This window comes from Herpailurus yagouaroundi, unplaced genomic scaffold, assembly GCF_014898765.1.
Source record: "Herpailurus yagouaroundi ecotype Mexico unplaced genomic scaffold, PumYag 194, whole genome shotgun sequence".
NCBI classification, from domain to species: Eukaryota; Metazoa; Chordata; class Mammalia; order Carnivora; family Felidae; genus Herpailurus; species Herpailurus yagouaroundi.
The window spans coordinates 2,660,091-2,675,705 of NW_024412425.1; the positions used below are offsets into that span (position 1 = coordinate 2,660,091).

General features: G+C 35.6%; 1 protein-coding gene across 6 annotated transcripts in view; it reads left to right on the plus strand.

Moving 5' to 3' along the window:
- Nucleotides 1-14,487, plus strand: part of ZNF570 (zinc finger protein 570) — a 38,027-nt gene extending 23,540 nt beyond the window's left edge. For 3 of the 6 annotated variants that reach the window (XM_040445712.1, XM_040445715.1, XM_040445711.1), the window contains one exon: nucleotides 12,506-14,487. In XM_040445712.1, coding sequence (XP_040301646.1) covers nucleotides 12,506-13,863 — 1,358 coding nt within the window. In that variant the 3' untranslated portion in view covers nucleotides 13,864-14,487. Of the gene's footprint in view, nucleotides 1-7,310; nucleotides 8,075-12,505 lie in introns of those variants that run through there. The other 3 variants (XM_040445713.1, XM_040445714.1, XM_040445716.1) reach the window with 2 other exon arrangements.
- Nucleotides 14,488-15,615: the final 1,128 nt, after the last annotated feature.

Here is a 15,615-nt window from a genome sequence, read left to right on the forward strand (position 1 = left end):
TGAGGCTTTCTTTTTTCTGTTATAAGCACTTAAGACTATATTAGGGATATATTCCACATGTTTTGATATGTCATCTTTTTGTTGTCATGTATATCTAATCATTTTCTAATTTCCATTGATTTCTTCTGGACCCATGAATTAAGTGGAATTTTTAAGTTCCAAATTAAAAATTTTTTAATTGCATTGTGGTTAGAGAACATGGTCTATTTAATTCAAATTCTTTGAAAACTTATTTTATGTCTTAGTGGTTAAGTGGTTGTTGTGTCCTAAAAAATATTCCCTGTTTCTGGTTGTGGAGTGTACAGCATTTGATATATGTTCATTGGATTAAGCTCATTAATTTTGCTGATCAAATCTTCTGTGTCTTTATTGATTTAAAAAAAAATCTCTGAGGGGCACCTGGATGGCTCAGCTGGTTGAGCGTCCAACTCTTGATTTCTTACTGAGGTCATGATTTCATGGTTTCATGGGTTCAAGCCCCATGTCTCAGGCTCTGTGCAGTGACCCTGTGGAGCCTGCTTTGGATTCTGTCTCTCTCCCCTTCTCTCTGGCTCTTCACCATGCACATACGCACTCTCTCTCTCTCTCTCTCTCTCTCTCTCAAAATAAATAAATAAACATTAAAAAATTATTTTAAAAATTCTGATGATGAATATATACTTTTTTAAGAATTCTGACAATTGGTTATTTCTGTTTTGAAAATATTTTATTAGGTCATATGTTTTTGGATTGTTCTATCTTTCTGGTAAATTCTTCCATATATTATTGTTACCCTTTTTAAATCTAGGATGATTTTTCTCTTAATTATTTTGCTTGATATTAGTGTAGCTATATTAGTCTTCTTTTGTTAATACTTGATGTAGTTTTTCTATCCCTTTATTCTCTTATTTTCTGTGTTTCTCTTGTAAACAGTATATATAGCTAAACAGTTTTTTATTCTATGATAATCTGTGTTTTAACTAAATGATGGCAGTCAATTACATGTTTTGGTATTACTAATAGAATTGGACTTATTTCTACCATCTTATTTTCTTTTATAAATTCTTTTTCCATTTTTTTCTTGTTTCTTGACTTTTTCTCCATCTGCTAATTTGAAAGTTATACAGTCTATTTTTTTTCTTGTATTGATTAGCTTAGAAAATTTAACATTTATGGGACACCTGGCTAGCTCAGTGAGCAGAGCCTTCAATCTTGATCTTGGAGTTGTAAGTTAGAGCCCCACATTGGGTTAGCAATTACTTAAAAATAAAATCTTTAAAAAATTTTAACTCTATAATCATCTTAACAAAGTCTAAAATCATTCTTTACCTTAATTTTTTCCTCCCTTAAAAATATAAGAACCTTAGAATGTTTTAACTTCACTTACTCTCATTTCAGTTCTTATTTCTTTTAATCTCATAAATGGTTATTTTGTTTTATGAAGTTACAAAAGTAGACCATTAGTTTTAGTGTTGTTTAGATTTACCTACATTTCATTTTCTTCATTCACCATTCTTCTCTATATACCAGAACTTTTACCTGTGTCAAATCCTTTATCAATAAATATACTATATAAACTATTTTGTTATTTATTCATTTGTTTTGTATATTTATTTTGATATCATGCATGTAAGAATCTTTTTATATATGCATTCATAAATTGACAGTTATTTTTCTCAGCACCTTAAAGATAACACTGTATACTTTTCTGGCTTCTATTGTTACTATTGAGAAGTCAGTTCTCGTTAATATTTTCTTCCTTGCTTCTTTTAAAAACTTCCTTCTCTTTGTTCATGTTACTGTATATTTTCACTGTGGTGTATCCAAATGTAATTTTTTTAAGTTTATTTATTTGTTTTGAGAGAAAGAGAGAGTGGGGGCAGGGGAAGAGAGAGAGGGAGAGAGAAAGAATCCCAAGCTGGCTTTGCACTGTCAGTGCGAAGCCCTGTGTGGGGCTCCAACTCATAAACAGTGAGATCATGACCTGAGCAAAAGTCAGATGCTTAACTGAATGAGCTACCCAGGCACCCCTAAATGTAGATTTCATTAAAAAAAATTTTTTTTAATGTTTTTACTTATTTTTGAGACAGAGAGAGACAGAGTGTCAGCAGGGGAGGGGCAGAGAGAAAGGGAGACATAGAATCCAAAGCAGGCACCAGGCTCTGAGCTGTTAGCACAGAGCCTGACGTGGGGCTTGAACTTGTGAACCATGAGATCATGACCTGGGGTGAGGTTGGAGGCTCAACCAACTGAGCCACCCAGGTGCCCCATATTTCATTTTAATTGCTCTACTTAAGATTTATTATGATTCTTGTATCTGACCATTCTGGTCTTAACAGTTTCTGGGTAATGATCAATGGTTATTTCTTCACATATTATTACTCCCCTATTCACTGTATTTTCTTTTCCTAAAACTCCAGTTAGATGTACCTATGACCTTCTTTCTCATCCAGGTTAAACTGATGCTTTAAACTGATCCAGGTTAAACAGTTGCCCCTTACTGACTCAAAAGTAACTTTTGAAGTCTTTTTGACCTCTGGGAGTTTACCTTAATTTTTTGCCAGATTTGCAACACATCTAAAAAGATATTTTCTCTCTTTTACACAACATCTTAAGTTTGTTTGTTTTAATATGTCTGGTTTGTCATTTTAACTAGCCTGCTGTATTGCTGGACAGGGATCCTGTGTACTGTTAAAGGATCTAGTTACTCACTACCATGTTGCTCTAATTTTATACCCATATACACTCCCTCTGAATGAGAAAGGATGCATCTACACCTTTTGGTAATGTGGTAGATTAAATATAATATCATAATGTGTTTTCTTAATTTTCTTTGAACACATGAGATGGATTTTGTTACATGCCTTTAGTACCCAGTTATTTTTAAAATTGTCTCTTCACATCATTTGTCTGCTTTTAATGGACCATAGTTCTTTTTACTTATCTATAAGGTCTCTTCCTTATTCAGGATTTTATTCTTTTGTCTCCAAAATTATTTTAATTATGGTAAGACACATATAACAAAATTTACTCTTAACTGTTTTTAAAGTACTGTCTATTCACTATCATTAAGTACTTTCATAGTGTTGTGCTACCGTCACCAGCATCTTGCCATAGAACTCTGAAACTATACACATTAAACAGTAATTCTCCATTCTCCCTTTCCCCAGTCTCAATAACCATCATTCCACCTTCTCTCTGTGACTTGCACTGCTGTAAGTACCTTATATAAGTAGAATCATACAGCGTTTGTCTTCTTTTGACTGGCTTATTTCACAAGGGGTAATCAAAGTTCATTCATCTTGTAGCGTGTGTCACAATTTCCTTTTTCTTTAATGTTTGCTTATTTATTTTGAGAGAGAAAGAGAGAGAGCGAGCAAGCCAGGGAGGGGCAGAGAAGGAGAGAGAATCCCAAGCAGGCTCCATGCTGTCAGCACAGAGCCCAACACGGGACTTGAACTCATGAACCATAAGATCATGACCTGAGCCCAAAATCAAGAGTCTGATGCTTAACTAACTGAGCCACCCAGGTGCCCCACAATTTCTTCCTTTTTAAAAGTGAAATAATATTCTATTGTATGTATATATCACATTTTGTTTATCCATTTAATGACATATGTTTTGGTTGCTTCCATCTTTTGGCTATTGTAAATAATGCTCCTATGAACATATGGGTAAAAATACCTGTTTGAAACCTTGCTTTCAATTCTTTTGGGTATATACTGAGAAGTGGAATTGCTGGATCTTATGGTAATTTTATTTTTAATTTTTGAGGAACTGTTATACTGTTTTCCACAGAGGCTCTCCCATTTTACGTTCTCACCAACAGTGCCAAGGGTTCCAGTTTCCCCACATTTTCACCAACACCTGTTCTTTTCTTGTTTGTTTTTAATCTTTTTTTCCCTTTTTTATTTTATTTTATTTTATTTTATTTTTAAAAAAATTTTTTTTCAACGTTTATTTATTTTTGGGACAGAGAGAGACAGAGCATGAACGGGGGAGGGGCAGAGAGAGAGGGAGACACAGAATCGGAAACAGGCTCCAGGCTCTGAGCCATCAGCCCAGAGCCTGACGCAGGGCTCGAACTCACGGACCGCGAGATCGTGACCTGGCTGAAGTCGGATGCTTAACCGACTGCGCCACCCAGGCGCCCCTCCCTTTTTTATTTTAGAGAGCGCGGGAGCAGGGGAGAAGGGCAGAGGGAGAGAGAGACTCTTGAGCAGGCCCCACACTCAGTTCAGAGCCCAACATGGGGCTCAGTCCCACAACCCTGGGATCATGACCTGAGCTGAAATCAAGAGTTGGATGCTCAACCAACTGAGCCACCCAGCCACCCTTTTCTTTCTTTTTTTTAACAGTAGCCATCCTAATGAGTATGAAGTGGCATTTTGTGGTTTTGATTTGCATTTCCCTAATGATTAGTGATGTTGAACATCTTTTCATGCTTGTTGGACATTTGTATCTCTTCTTTGGAAAAATGTGTATTCAAGACCTTTGTCTATTTTTAAATTGTGTTCTTACTGAGTTGTAGGAGTTCTTTATATATTCTGGATATATATGCATTTTCAGATGCATGATTTGCAGATGTTTTACCCCGTTTTGTGGGTTTCTTTTTTATTTTGATGATTTTAATCTTTAATGCATAGAAGTTTTTAATTTTCATGAAATTCAGTTTTTTTACTTCCTCTTTTGTTGTCTATGTTTTATAGTATTATAACCAATAAATCATTGCTAAAGTCAATGTTATGAGGATTTTTTTTCTCTATGTTAACAACTAAAAATAATTCAGTTTTAGGTCTTACATTTAGGTCTTTGATCCACTTGGGATTAACTTTTGTATATGATGTAAAGCAAGAGCCCAGCTTTATTGTCTTGCATGTGGATATCCAATTTTCACCGCATTTGTTAAAAGCCTGTCCTTTCCCCATTGAATGGTTTTGGCACCCTTATCATCTGTATGTCTTCTTTGGAAAAATGTCTATTCATGTTTTCTACCCATTTCTTAACTGGATTGTTTTTTGGCTGTTTAGTTGTATAAGTTCTTTACAGATTTTGGATACCAACCCTTTATCAGATATGTCATTTGCAAACCTTCTCCCATTTTGTAGGTTGCCTTTTAGTTTTATTGATTGTTTCCTTCACTGTGCAGAAGCTTCATATTTTTATGAAGTCTCAATAGTTTATTTTTGCTTTTGTTTCCCTAGCCTCAGGAGACATATCTAGTGAGAAGTTGCTACGACCAATGTCAAAGAGGTTACTGCTTGTGTTCTCCTCTAGGATTTTAATGGTTTCCTGCCTCACATTGAGGTCTTTAATCCATTTTGAATTTACTTTGGTGTATGGTGTAAGAAAGTGGTCCAGTTTCATTCTCTTGCGTGTTGCTGTCCAGTTTTCCCAATACCATTTGTTGAAGAGACTTTATTCTGTTGGATGTTCTTTACTGCTTTGTCAAAGATTATTTGGCCATATAGTTTTGGGTTCATTCCTGGGTTTTCTTTTCTGTTCCATTGATCTATGTGTCTGTTTTTGTGGCAGTACCATATTGTCTTGATCACTACAGCTTTGTAATATAATATGAAGTCTGGAATTGTGATGCCTCCAGCTTTGCATTTCTTTTTCAAGATTGCTTTGGCTATTCGGGGTCTTTTGTGGTTCCATACAAATTTTAGGATTGTTTTTTCTAGCTCTGTGAAAAATGCTATTGATATTTTGCTAGGGATTGCATTAAATGTGTAGATTGCTTTGGGTAGTATAGACAGGTTAACAATATTTGCTTTCCAATTCTTAAGTATGGAATGTTTTTCCATTTCTTTGTGTCATCTTCAATTTCTTTCATCGGTGTTTTATAGTTTTCAGAGTATAGGTCTTTTCATCTCTTTGGTTAGATTTATTCCTAGGTATCTTATTGTTTTGGGTGCAGTTGTAAATGGGATTGATTCCTTGATTTCTGTTTCTGCTGCTTCATTATTGGTTTATACAAATGCAACAGATTTTTGTACATTGATTTTGTATCCTGAAACTTTACTGAATTCATGTATCAATTCTAGCAGTTTTTTGGTGGAGTCTTTTGGATTTTCTGTATAGAGTATCCTGTCATCTACAAATAGTAGATCCTTGCCAATTTGGATGCCTTTTACTTCTTGTGGTTTCTGTTTGCTGTGGCTTGTACTTCCAGTTCTATGTTAAATATCCGTGGTAAGAGTGGACATTCCTGTCTTGTTCCTGACCGTAGTGGAAGAGTGCTCAGTTCTTCCTCAATGAGAGTAAGATTAGCTGTGGGTTTTTCCTATTTGTTGGCACCCTTATCAAAAGTCATTTGACTATACATGTGAGGGTTTATATTTGGACTTTCTGTTTTCTATTCCATTAGTCTGTATGTCTCTTTATGCCAGTACCACACTGTTTTGATTACTGTAGAACTTTGAAGAAAGTTCTGAAATCAGGAAGTGTGAGATCTCCAACTTTCTTCTTCCTTTTCAAGATTGTTTTGACTATTCAGGGTCCATTGAGGTTCCATATGAAGTTTTCTTATTTCTTGAAAAAAACATAATTGGAATTTTGATATGGATTGCACTGAATCTGTAGGTAGCTTTAGGTAGTATGGCTGTCTTAGTAATATTAATGTTGTAACCATGAATTCAGGATATCTCCATTTATTTACATCTTCTTTAATTTCTTTCAGCAATGTTTTGTAGTTTTTTCACTGTACCAGTTTTTCATCCCGTTAATTCCTATTTTATTCTTTTTCATGCTATTGTAAATAGAGTTGTTTTCTTAATTTCCTTTTCAGATTGTTGATTGTGCATAGAAATACAACTGATTTTGGTGTGTTGACTTTGTATTTTGCTACTATGCTGAATTTGTTAATTCTAAGTGGTGGGGGTGATGTAGAGTCTTTAGTGTTTCTACATATAAGAGCATATCATCTACAAATTTTAGTTTTTCCTTTATAATTTGGATTTTTAAAATGTATTTTTCTTGACTAATTGCTCTGGCTAGAACATCTAGTACTATACTGACTAAAAGTGGTCAAAGTGGGCATTCTTGCCTTGTTCCTGATCTTAGAGGAGAGTTTTCAGTCCTTCACCATTGAATATGATGTTAGCTGTTGGCTTTTCATATATGGCTTCTATTATGTTGAAGTAGTTTCCTTTTGTTGCCAGTTTGTTCAGTGTTTTTATCATAAAAGGGTGTTGAATTTTATAAAATGCTTTTTCTGCATCATTTGAGTTTTTTCCTTCATTTTGTTAATGTGTGTTACATTAATTTTTGCTGAACCATCCTTGCATTCCAGCAACAAATTCAACTTGGTCATGGTGTATAAGCCTTATAATATGCTGTTGAATTCAGTTTGCTAGTATTTGTTGATGAGGTTTATATCAGTGCTCGAAAGGGATATTGGTCTCTAGTTTTCTTATGGTATCTTACTTCGACTTTGGTATCAGAGTAATGCTGGCCACATAGAATGAGTTTGGAAGTCTTCACTCCTCTTCATTTCTTTGGAAGAGTTTGAGGAGGATTATGTGAATTCTTAAACCTGTGATAGAATTCACCACAGACACTATCTGGTCTTAGGCCTTTATTTGTTGGAAGGTTTTGGATTACAGATTCAGTCAACCTACTAGTTATGGGTCTGTTCAGGTTTTCTTTCTTTATGATTCAGTCTTAGAAGGTTGTGTGTTTCTTAGAATTTGTCTGTTTTATCCAATTTATCGGCATGCAGTTGTCCATACTACTCTCTTATAATCCTTTTTATTTCTCTATAATTGGTAGTAATGTGGCCCCTGTCATTTCTGATTTTAGTTACTTGAGTCTTGTTTTTCCCCTAGTCAGTCCAACTAAAAGTTTGTCAGTTTTGTCAATCTTTTTGAAGAACTAACTCTTGGTTTTGTTGATTCTATTATTTTTCTATGTATTTTGTTGATCTCTACTTCAGTATATTCTTTTTCCTAGCTTTGGGTTTAGTTAGCTCTTTGTCTAGTTTGTTCACATGTAAAGTTAGGTTGTTGATTTGCAATCTTTCTTTTTTAATGTAAGCATTAACAGCTTTACATTTCTCTTTTAGCACTGCTTTTGATGTATCCCATACTTTTTGGTATGTTATATTTTTCTTTTCATTGGTTTCAAGATACCTTGTGATTTCTTCTTTGACCCACTGGTTGTTTAAGTGTGTGTTGTTTAATTTCCACATATTTGTGGATTTTTCCAGTATTATTTTGCTATTGATTTCTAAGTTTCATTTCATTATGATTGAGAAAGATAATTTGTATGATTTCAGTCTTTTAAAATTTATTAATGCACGGGGGCACCTGGGTGGCTCAGTTGGTTGAGCATCCAATTTTGGCTCAGGTCATGATCTTGCAATTCACAGCTTCAAGCCCCATGTTGGGCTCTGGGCTGACAGCTCAGAGCCTGGAGCCTTCTTCAGATTCTGTGTCTCCCTGTCTCTCTCTGCCCCTCCCCCATCACGCTCTGTGTCTCTCTCAAAAATAAATAAAAACATTAAAAAATTTTTTAATTTATTAATGCATGTTTTATGGACAGCATATAGTCTTATCCTGGATACATGTTTACTATTTTGATAAACTTTAGGATTTAAAAAAAAAATTCTTGAAGTCAGTTTGCCAAACTGAAAAATCTGAGAGAATGGTGCTCCACAAGACTGTGCTTATTTCAGATAGTTTCTGCAAGTTTGGGGATTTTCAGGGCCACTCTCATTTGCCTAGCTGGCTACAGATAAGAGGGTGCCTACAGTCACCCTCAGGTTTGATAACTCACAACAGTGACCTCCAGAGGTCAGGAAAGAACCATATTATGATTACAGTTTTATTGTAGCAAAAGATAACAAAGAACCAGCCAAAAGCGCAGCCACCAATGGCAAGGTCTGGCAGAGTTGCAAACATGAAAGGGCCTTCCAGACATCTCAATATTCAAAAGAATAAGCTTTCAAGAGAGCTTCAGTGTTACAGAGTTATTTGTTTGTTTGTGTTTTGGTTTAACTAGGTAGGTATGATTGAATGGATCATTGCCCAATGCCCAATGTGATTCAGTCTCCAGCCTCCTTCCCTTCCCAGACTGATACCATGATAGCTCAAAGCACCAACCCTTTAATCACATGGTTGGTCTTTCTGGCATGGCTAGCCTCCATCCTAAGTCATCACATTAGCAAAAACTATCTAGGGGCATGCCATGAGTCATAAACTATAGCTATAAACTATCAAGTATGGGGGCACCTGGGTGGCTCAGTCAGTTAAGTGTCTGACTTTAGCTCAGGTCATGATCTCACAACTCATGAGTTCAAGCCCTGCATTAGGCTCTGTGCTGAAGCTCAGGGCCGGAGCCTGCTTCAAATTCTATGTCTCCCTCTCTCTCTGCCCCCTGCCTCCTCCCATTCGTGCTCTCTCTCTCTCAAAAGTAAATAAAATATTAAACTATCAGGTATGGTCCAAGGGCCTCACAATTATACTCCTTCCAGTAACTTAGAGTGGTTAGAGGGTTACCTCTTGGAACTATGGACAAAAGCCTGCCAAATTCTTTATTACCCAGTTTTTTAAAAAATTCACTATGAGGCTCTGACTGTAATTGAATGAAAGTAATAGGTTAATTTTAGAATTAATGGCTTTACATTTTGGTTCTTCATATAGAAAAACAAAGTATGCATCTTCTCCCTTTATTCAAATTTAAGGGGGGGGGCAGGTCCCTCATTAGAATTGTAAAGCTTTTTGCTCATTTCTCGCAAAGTTTATTTTTAGGGTATTTTCCCTCTTCATTGTTGTTGTCAATGTTAGTTATCTCCTGATGTTATTTTCTTTATGCCTTCCTCTATTGCTTTTTAAAATTGATTCAGAAGTTGCAAAATGATAACAATCTTATTTGAAAAAAAATAAGTATAAATAGTATAGTAATCTCCCTTCTACATAGCTTCTACATTCTATTTGCCTTTTATTTATGGTATGATTCATTTCTGGTGTTTTGCAAGTCACAACATATTCACAATTCTTTTTAATGGTCATTATTATTAGCTGCTGTTATTATAACTTTTGTGACATTTCTTGACTAATATTCCAGTACTGTGTGTGTTTTGTGATTCTGTATTTTAATCTTTTTCAGTATAAATCATTGAACAAGTTGATTTTCAAAAAAATTTTTTTTAACATGTATTCATTTTTGAGAGATGGAAAGGGACAGAGCATGAGTGGAGTAGGGGCAGAGAGAGAAGACACAGAATCTGAAACAGGCTCCAAGCTCTGAGCTGTCAGCACAGAACCCAACGCGGGGCTTGAACCCACAGACTGTGAGATCAAGACCTGAGCTGGAGTTGGATACTTAACTGACTGAACCACCCAGGCACCCCAAAACAAGTTGATTTTCATTACAACATTTAATTTCATATCATGTGATATTAATATTCTTAGCCATGATTTTTTTGGTTTACATTTGTTCCTTCTTAGTCTCTTTTGGTTTGTTCTCTTTTCCCAAATATCTTAATGTTGGAGTGCTCTGGGGTTCATTACTTGCTCCTTTCTCTTCTCTTTATACTCATTCTCTTGGTAATATATTCTCTTTAACTGCCATGTATATGCTGGCAATTTCTAGTTTAAAATCTCTAGTCCAGACTTCTATCTTAAATTCAGTCTTATGGGTCCATAACACTGCCTTCTCAGCATTTCCATTTCAATGTCTAAAATCAACTTGGCTGGGTGGCTGTCAGTTAAGCATCTGACTCTTAATTTCGGCTTGGGTCATGATCTTGCAGTTTGTGAGTTCGAGCTCTGGATCAGGCTCTGTGCAGACAGTGTGGAGCTTGCTTGGGATTCTCTCCCTCTCTTTCTGCCCCTCCCCCGCTCATGCCATCTCTCTCTTTCAAAATAAATAAATATTTTTATTAATTTTTTTTTCAACGTTTATTTATTTTTGGGACAGAGAGAGACAGAGCATGAACGGGGAGGGTCAGAGAGAGAGGGAGACACAGAATCGGAAACAGGTTCCAGGCTCTGAGCCATCAGCCCAGAGCCCGACGCGGGGCTCGAACTCACGGACCGCGAGATCGCGACCTGGCTGAAGTCGGATGCTTAACCAACTGCGCCACCCAGGCGCCCCAATAAATATTTTTAAAAATAAAAATTAACACTTTAAGTTTATTGTGTTCAAAACTGAACTCCAGATCTTACATATATCCCCACCTAAACCTGCTGTGCCCATGGCCTTTCCCATCAATGTTGATGGCTAATCCATTCTTCTATTGCTCAGGACATAAACTTTGAAGGCTTGCTCATCTCTTTTTACTGTTACTTTCCATATCCAATCTGTCAGGATATCCTCTTGGCATTTCCTACAAAATACATCTAGAATCTGGCCACCTCACTATACCTCCATTGATAGCTCTCTGGTCTGGATCCTCATCATCTTCACCTGGATTACTACATTCATAGGTCCCCTTACTTCTTCCATATTTGCCTCCATTCAGTATTTTCATTGAACTGTACATAAGTATCACTCCTCTACTCCACAGACACTTCAGTGGCTTTCCATCCCACTCAGGATAAGAACCAAATTCCTTAGAAAGTATATAAACCTTAAATAATCTTATCTTTTATTTCCTGACTTCATCTCCTACAACACCTCTCCAGACACACTGGCCTTCTTGCTATTCCCTAAACATATCATATGTGCTTCTACTTTTAGGCTATTTCTTCCGCCCACAATGCTCTTTCTCAATATCTAAGTGACTGACTTCTTCACTTACTTCAAATCTTTGCTTAAATGTTAATTTATTAATTATTCCTACCTCTGACTTTACCAACATTCCTAATCTCTTTTACCCTGCTTTTCTTCTTCTGAAGCACTTAGTACCTTCTAACATATAATAAAATTTACTCATTTAGCATTTATTTCCTATCTCCCCCAAGAATATAAGGTCCATAAAGGTAAGGATCTTTGTTTTGTTTAATATCAAAAGCATTAGAAGACTTTGGCACAAGGTTTGATAAATATTCTTGCAAGAAACAACTATAATAATGGATGTTATTTCAGTGCTTGTATTATTCATACATGCATAAAATTATAACCAAGTCCATCCATATCCATAATTCTTTATTGACATGAGATTTACCTTTCTGATTTTTAAAAAAAATGCTTATTTTGAGAGAGAGAGAAAGTGTGAGGGAGGGGCAGAGAGGGGGGCAGGGACAGAGGATCCAAAGTGGGTTCCATGCTATCAGCACAGAGCCTGATGAAGGGCTTGACCTCACAAACCGTGAGATCATGACCTGAGCTGAAGTTGGATGCTTAACCGACTGAGCTACTCAGGCACCCCTACCTTACTAATTTTCTTATAATTTCTAATCATTCCTCTTCAAGTTTCTGTATGATCTATTTTCAGTTTCTTGCAAACATCAGAACTACAAAAGCCAATGTTCTTGTGGATTTTGTTATTAAATTCACATACTTCACTTTATGAATGTAAATTCAGAAATGTTCCTTCTGGTACATCATAGAGGAGACATGTTTTTAAATTATTTTTCAGGCTGGGAATCTAGGTGTGAGACTGAAGAATTAACCTCAAAGCAAGATATTTATGAAGCACAATCATCCCAGAAGATTCTAGAAAAACTTACAAGCTGTGGCCTTGAGTATTCCAGTTTAAGAGAAGAATGGAAATGTGAGGACCATTTTGAGACACAGCCAGTAAATCAGAAGTCATGTTTCAAGGAAGAGACAATCACTCATGAAGAAGCCCTTGTTAATAAAAGAGCACAAGAATATAACAAATCTTGGGGAAATTTCCATCCGAACACACTGCTTCATACACAACAGATAACCACCAAAGAGGAGAAAGTACATAAACATGATACACATAAGAAAAGCTTTAAAAAAAATTTAATGGCCATTAAGCCCAAGAGTATCTATACAGAGAAAAAACTTTTGAAATGTAATGACTGTGAAAAAGTCTTTAGCCAGAGCTCATCTCTTACTCTTCATCAAAGAATTCATACTGGAGAGAAACCATATAAATGTGTAGAATGTGGAAAAGCCTTCAGCCAGAGATCAAATCTTGTTCAACACCAGAGGATTCATACTGGAGAGAAACCCTATGAATGTAAGGAATGTAGGAAAGCCTTCAGTCAGAATGCACACCTAGTTCAGCATCTGAGAGTTCATACTGGAGAAAAACCTTATGAATGCAAAGTGTGTAGGAAAGCCTTTAGCCAATTTGCTTACCTTGCTCAACATCAGAGAGTTCATACTGGAGAGAAGCCTTATGAATGTATTGAATGTGGAAAAGCATTTAGCAATAGATCATCCATTGCTCAACACCAGAGAGTTCATACTGGTGAGAAACCTTATGAATGTAATGTCTGTGGGAAAGCATTTAGCCTTCGTGCATACCTTACTGTACACCAGAGAATACATACTGGAGAGAGACCCTATGAATGTAAGGAATGTGGGAAGGCTTTCAGCCAGAATTCACATCTTGCTCAACATCAGAGAATTCATACTGGAGAAAAACCTTATAAATGTCAAGAATGTAGGAAAGCATTCAGCCAGATTGCCTACCTTGCCCAACATCAAAGAGTTCATACTGGAGAGAAACCCTATGAATGTATTAAGTGTGGGAAGGCTTTTAGCAATGACTCATCCCTTACTCAGCATCAGAGAGTTCATACTGGAGAGAAGCCTTATGAATGTAACGTTTGTGGAAAGGCTTTCAGTTACTGTGGATCCCTTGCCCAACATCAGAGAATTCATACTGGAGAGAGACCCTATGAATGTAAGGAATGCAAGAAAACTTTCAGGCAGCATGCACACCTTGCTCATCATCAGAGAATCCATCTTGGGGAGTCACTCTCACCACCCAATCCAGTCAATCACCAAGTTCTCTAGACACTATCTCATAAATATATCCAGAATTTATGTTCTTTTTTTTCTATCTCTAAAGTCACCATAGATTCATCTCACCTCAATCACCATACGGTAGCTTTCCAAGAGGTCTTCCTATATCAACTTTTGATCCCCTTAAATTCATTCCCACCATGCCCCAAACTGCTTTTTTTGAGTATAAGAATACATCACTGCCTCCAGTTAAAACTTTTTTTTCTTTTTTGGCTTATTATTTTCTTAAGCTAACATCCTCAGTCTTTAAATTGTCTATGAGGTGCTTCATTATCTGGTTCTTACATACCTTTCAGTCTTATTTATTCCAGTCTCCTTCACTGAGCACTAGGCACTTCCCAGGACTAAGAGCTTAGATTCTGGAAAATCAGCTCTACAACTGCTGTGGCATTGTACGACTTTGAGTAATTTGTTTGACTTATCTAAACCTCAGGGTTTTCTTTAATTCTTAAAATAGGGATAATAAAGGATACTGTATTGTAGAACTGTGATTATTAAATGATATAGTGTCTGTTGTAGACTGATGCATATAAAGGAATAAATTTGCATGTAAAGTGCTTCACGTAGCACATCAATTATAGCAGATATTCAATAAATCATAATAGCTAACGTGTATTGAGTATCTACTCTGCACCAGGCACTGTTCTACATACTCAGCATATGTTAAGTTACTTACTCCACAGCTAGAACAAAATTCTTCAGTGGACAAAGTAGAACATCCCTGGGAAGCAGCAGGTCAGAATTAAGAAAACCTAAAAATTTTAGAAACATAAGTGGGAGTCTTTGCACTCTAGATACATAATCAGGATAGACAACAAGTAGTAGAACTACTAACACCTACAACCAGTTTTAGGAAGTTTCTAAAGAGAATTGGATAAACAATATAAGGAGAATGATGATTGAGAAGAATACAGAACTCACATTTAGATCAAGAAAAGAATAGAGGATCACAACTCCAAAAAACCAATAAACATAGAAATTCATACTGTCCCATAAAAATATACCAGGCCCACGCAATTGTATGGGTGAAACTAAGTAATTTAAGAAGCATTTAAATTGTTCTACACCACAGAAAAAGTAAAAAGTTTGTGAATGTTTTAGCCAGTGGTTATAAAATTTAAACCAAATAGGAATTAAGGGTAAAAAGCTACAGACAAATATATATAGGGTTTCCTATATATATATATTATATATATATTTTATATATATATAATATATATATATGATATATATATCATATATATATGATATATATATATCATATATATATCATATATATCATATATGTATATATGTATATGTATATGTATATATATTCATATATATATATCATATATATATCATATATATATAATTTCTCCTTCAGTGAATATTGAGTACCATTTGCTGGACATGGTTTTAGACACAAGGAGACAATAGTGATCAATACTAAGACTATGTCTTCATGGAGTTAAATTTCAAAGGCTAAAATCATTAACACTTAAATATAAAACAATAGATTTTCTAGACCTAGCAAAATGAAAAATAATAAACTGAGGAGTATTATATGGTCTAAGCTGAAGAGACAGCCTAATAAAAGTTGTCAGCTATTCCTAATTCACAAATTCACTCCAATTAGAACCAAAATTCCTCAGGTCTTTTTTCCTTTTAATTTCACAGCTTTGTTCTAAATTCATCTATGAAGTGTGAACTCTTAAGCAAGACAGCTGTCGAGTCTGACCTATTTCTAGAAATTCTGCATAT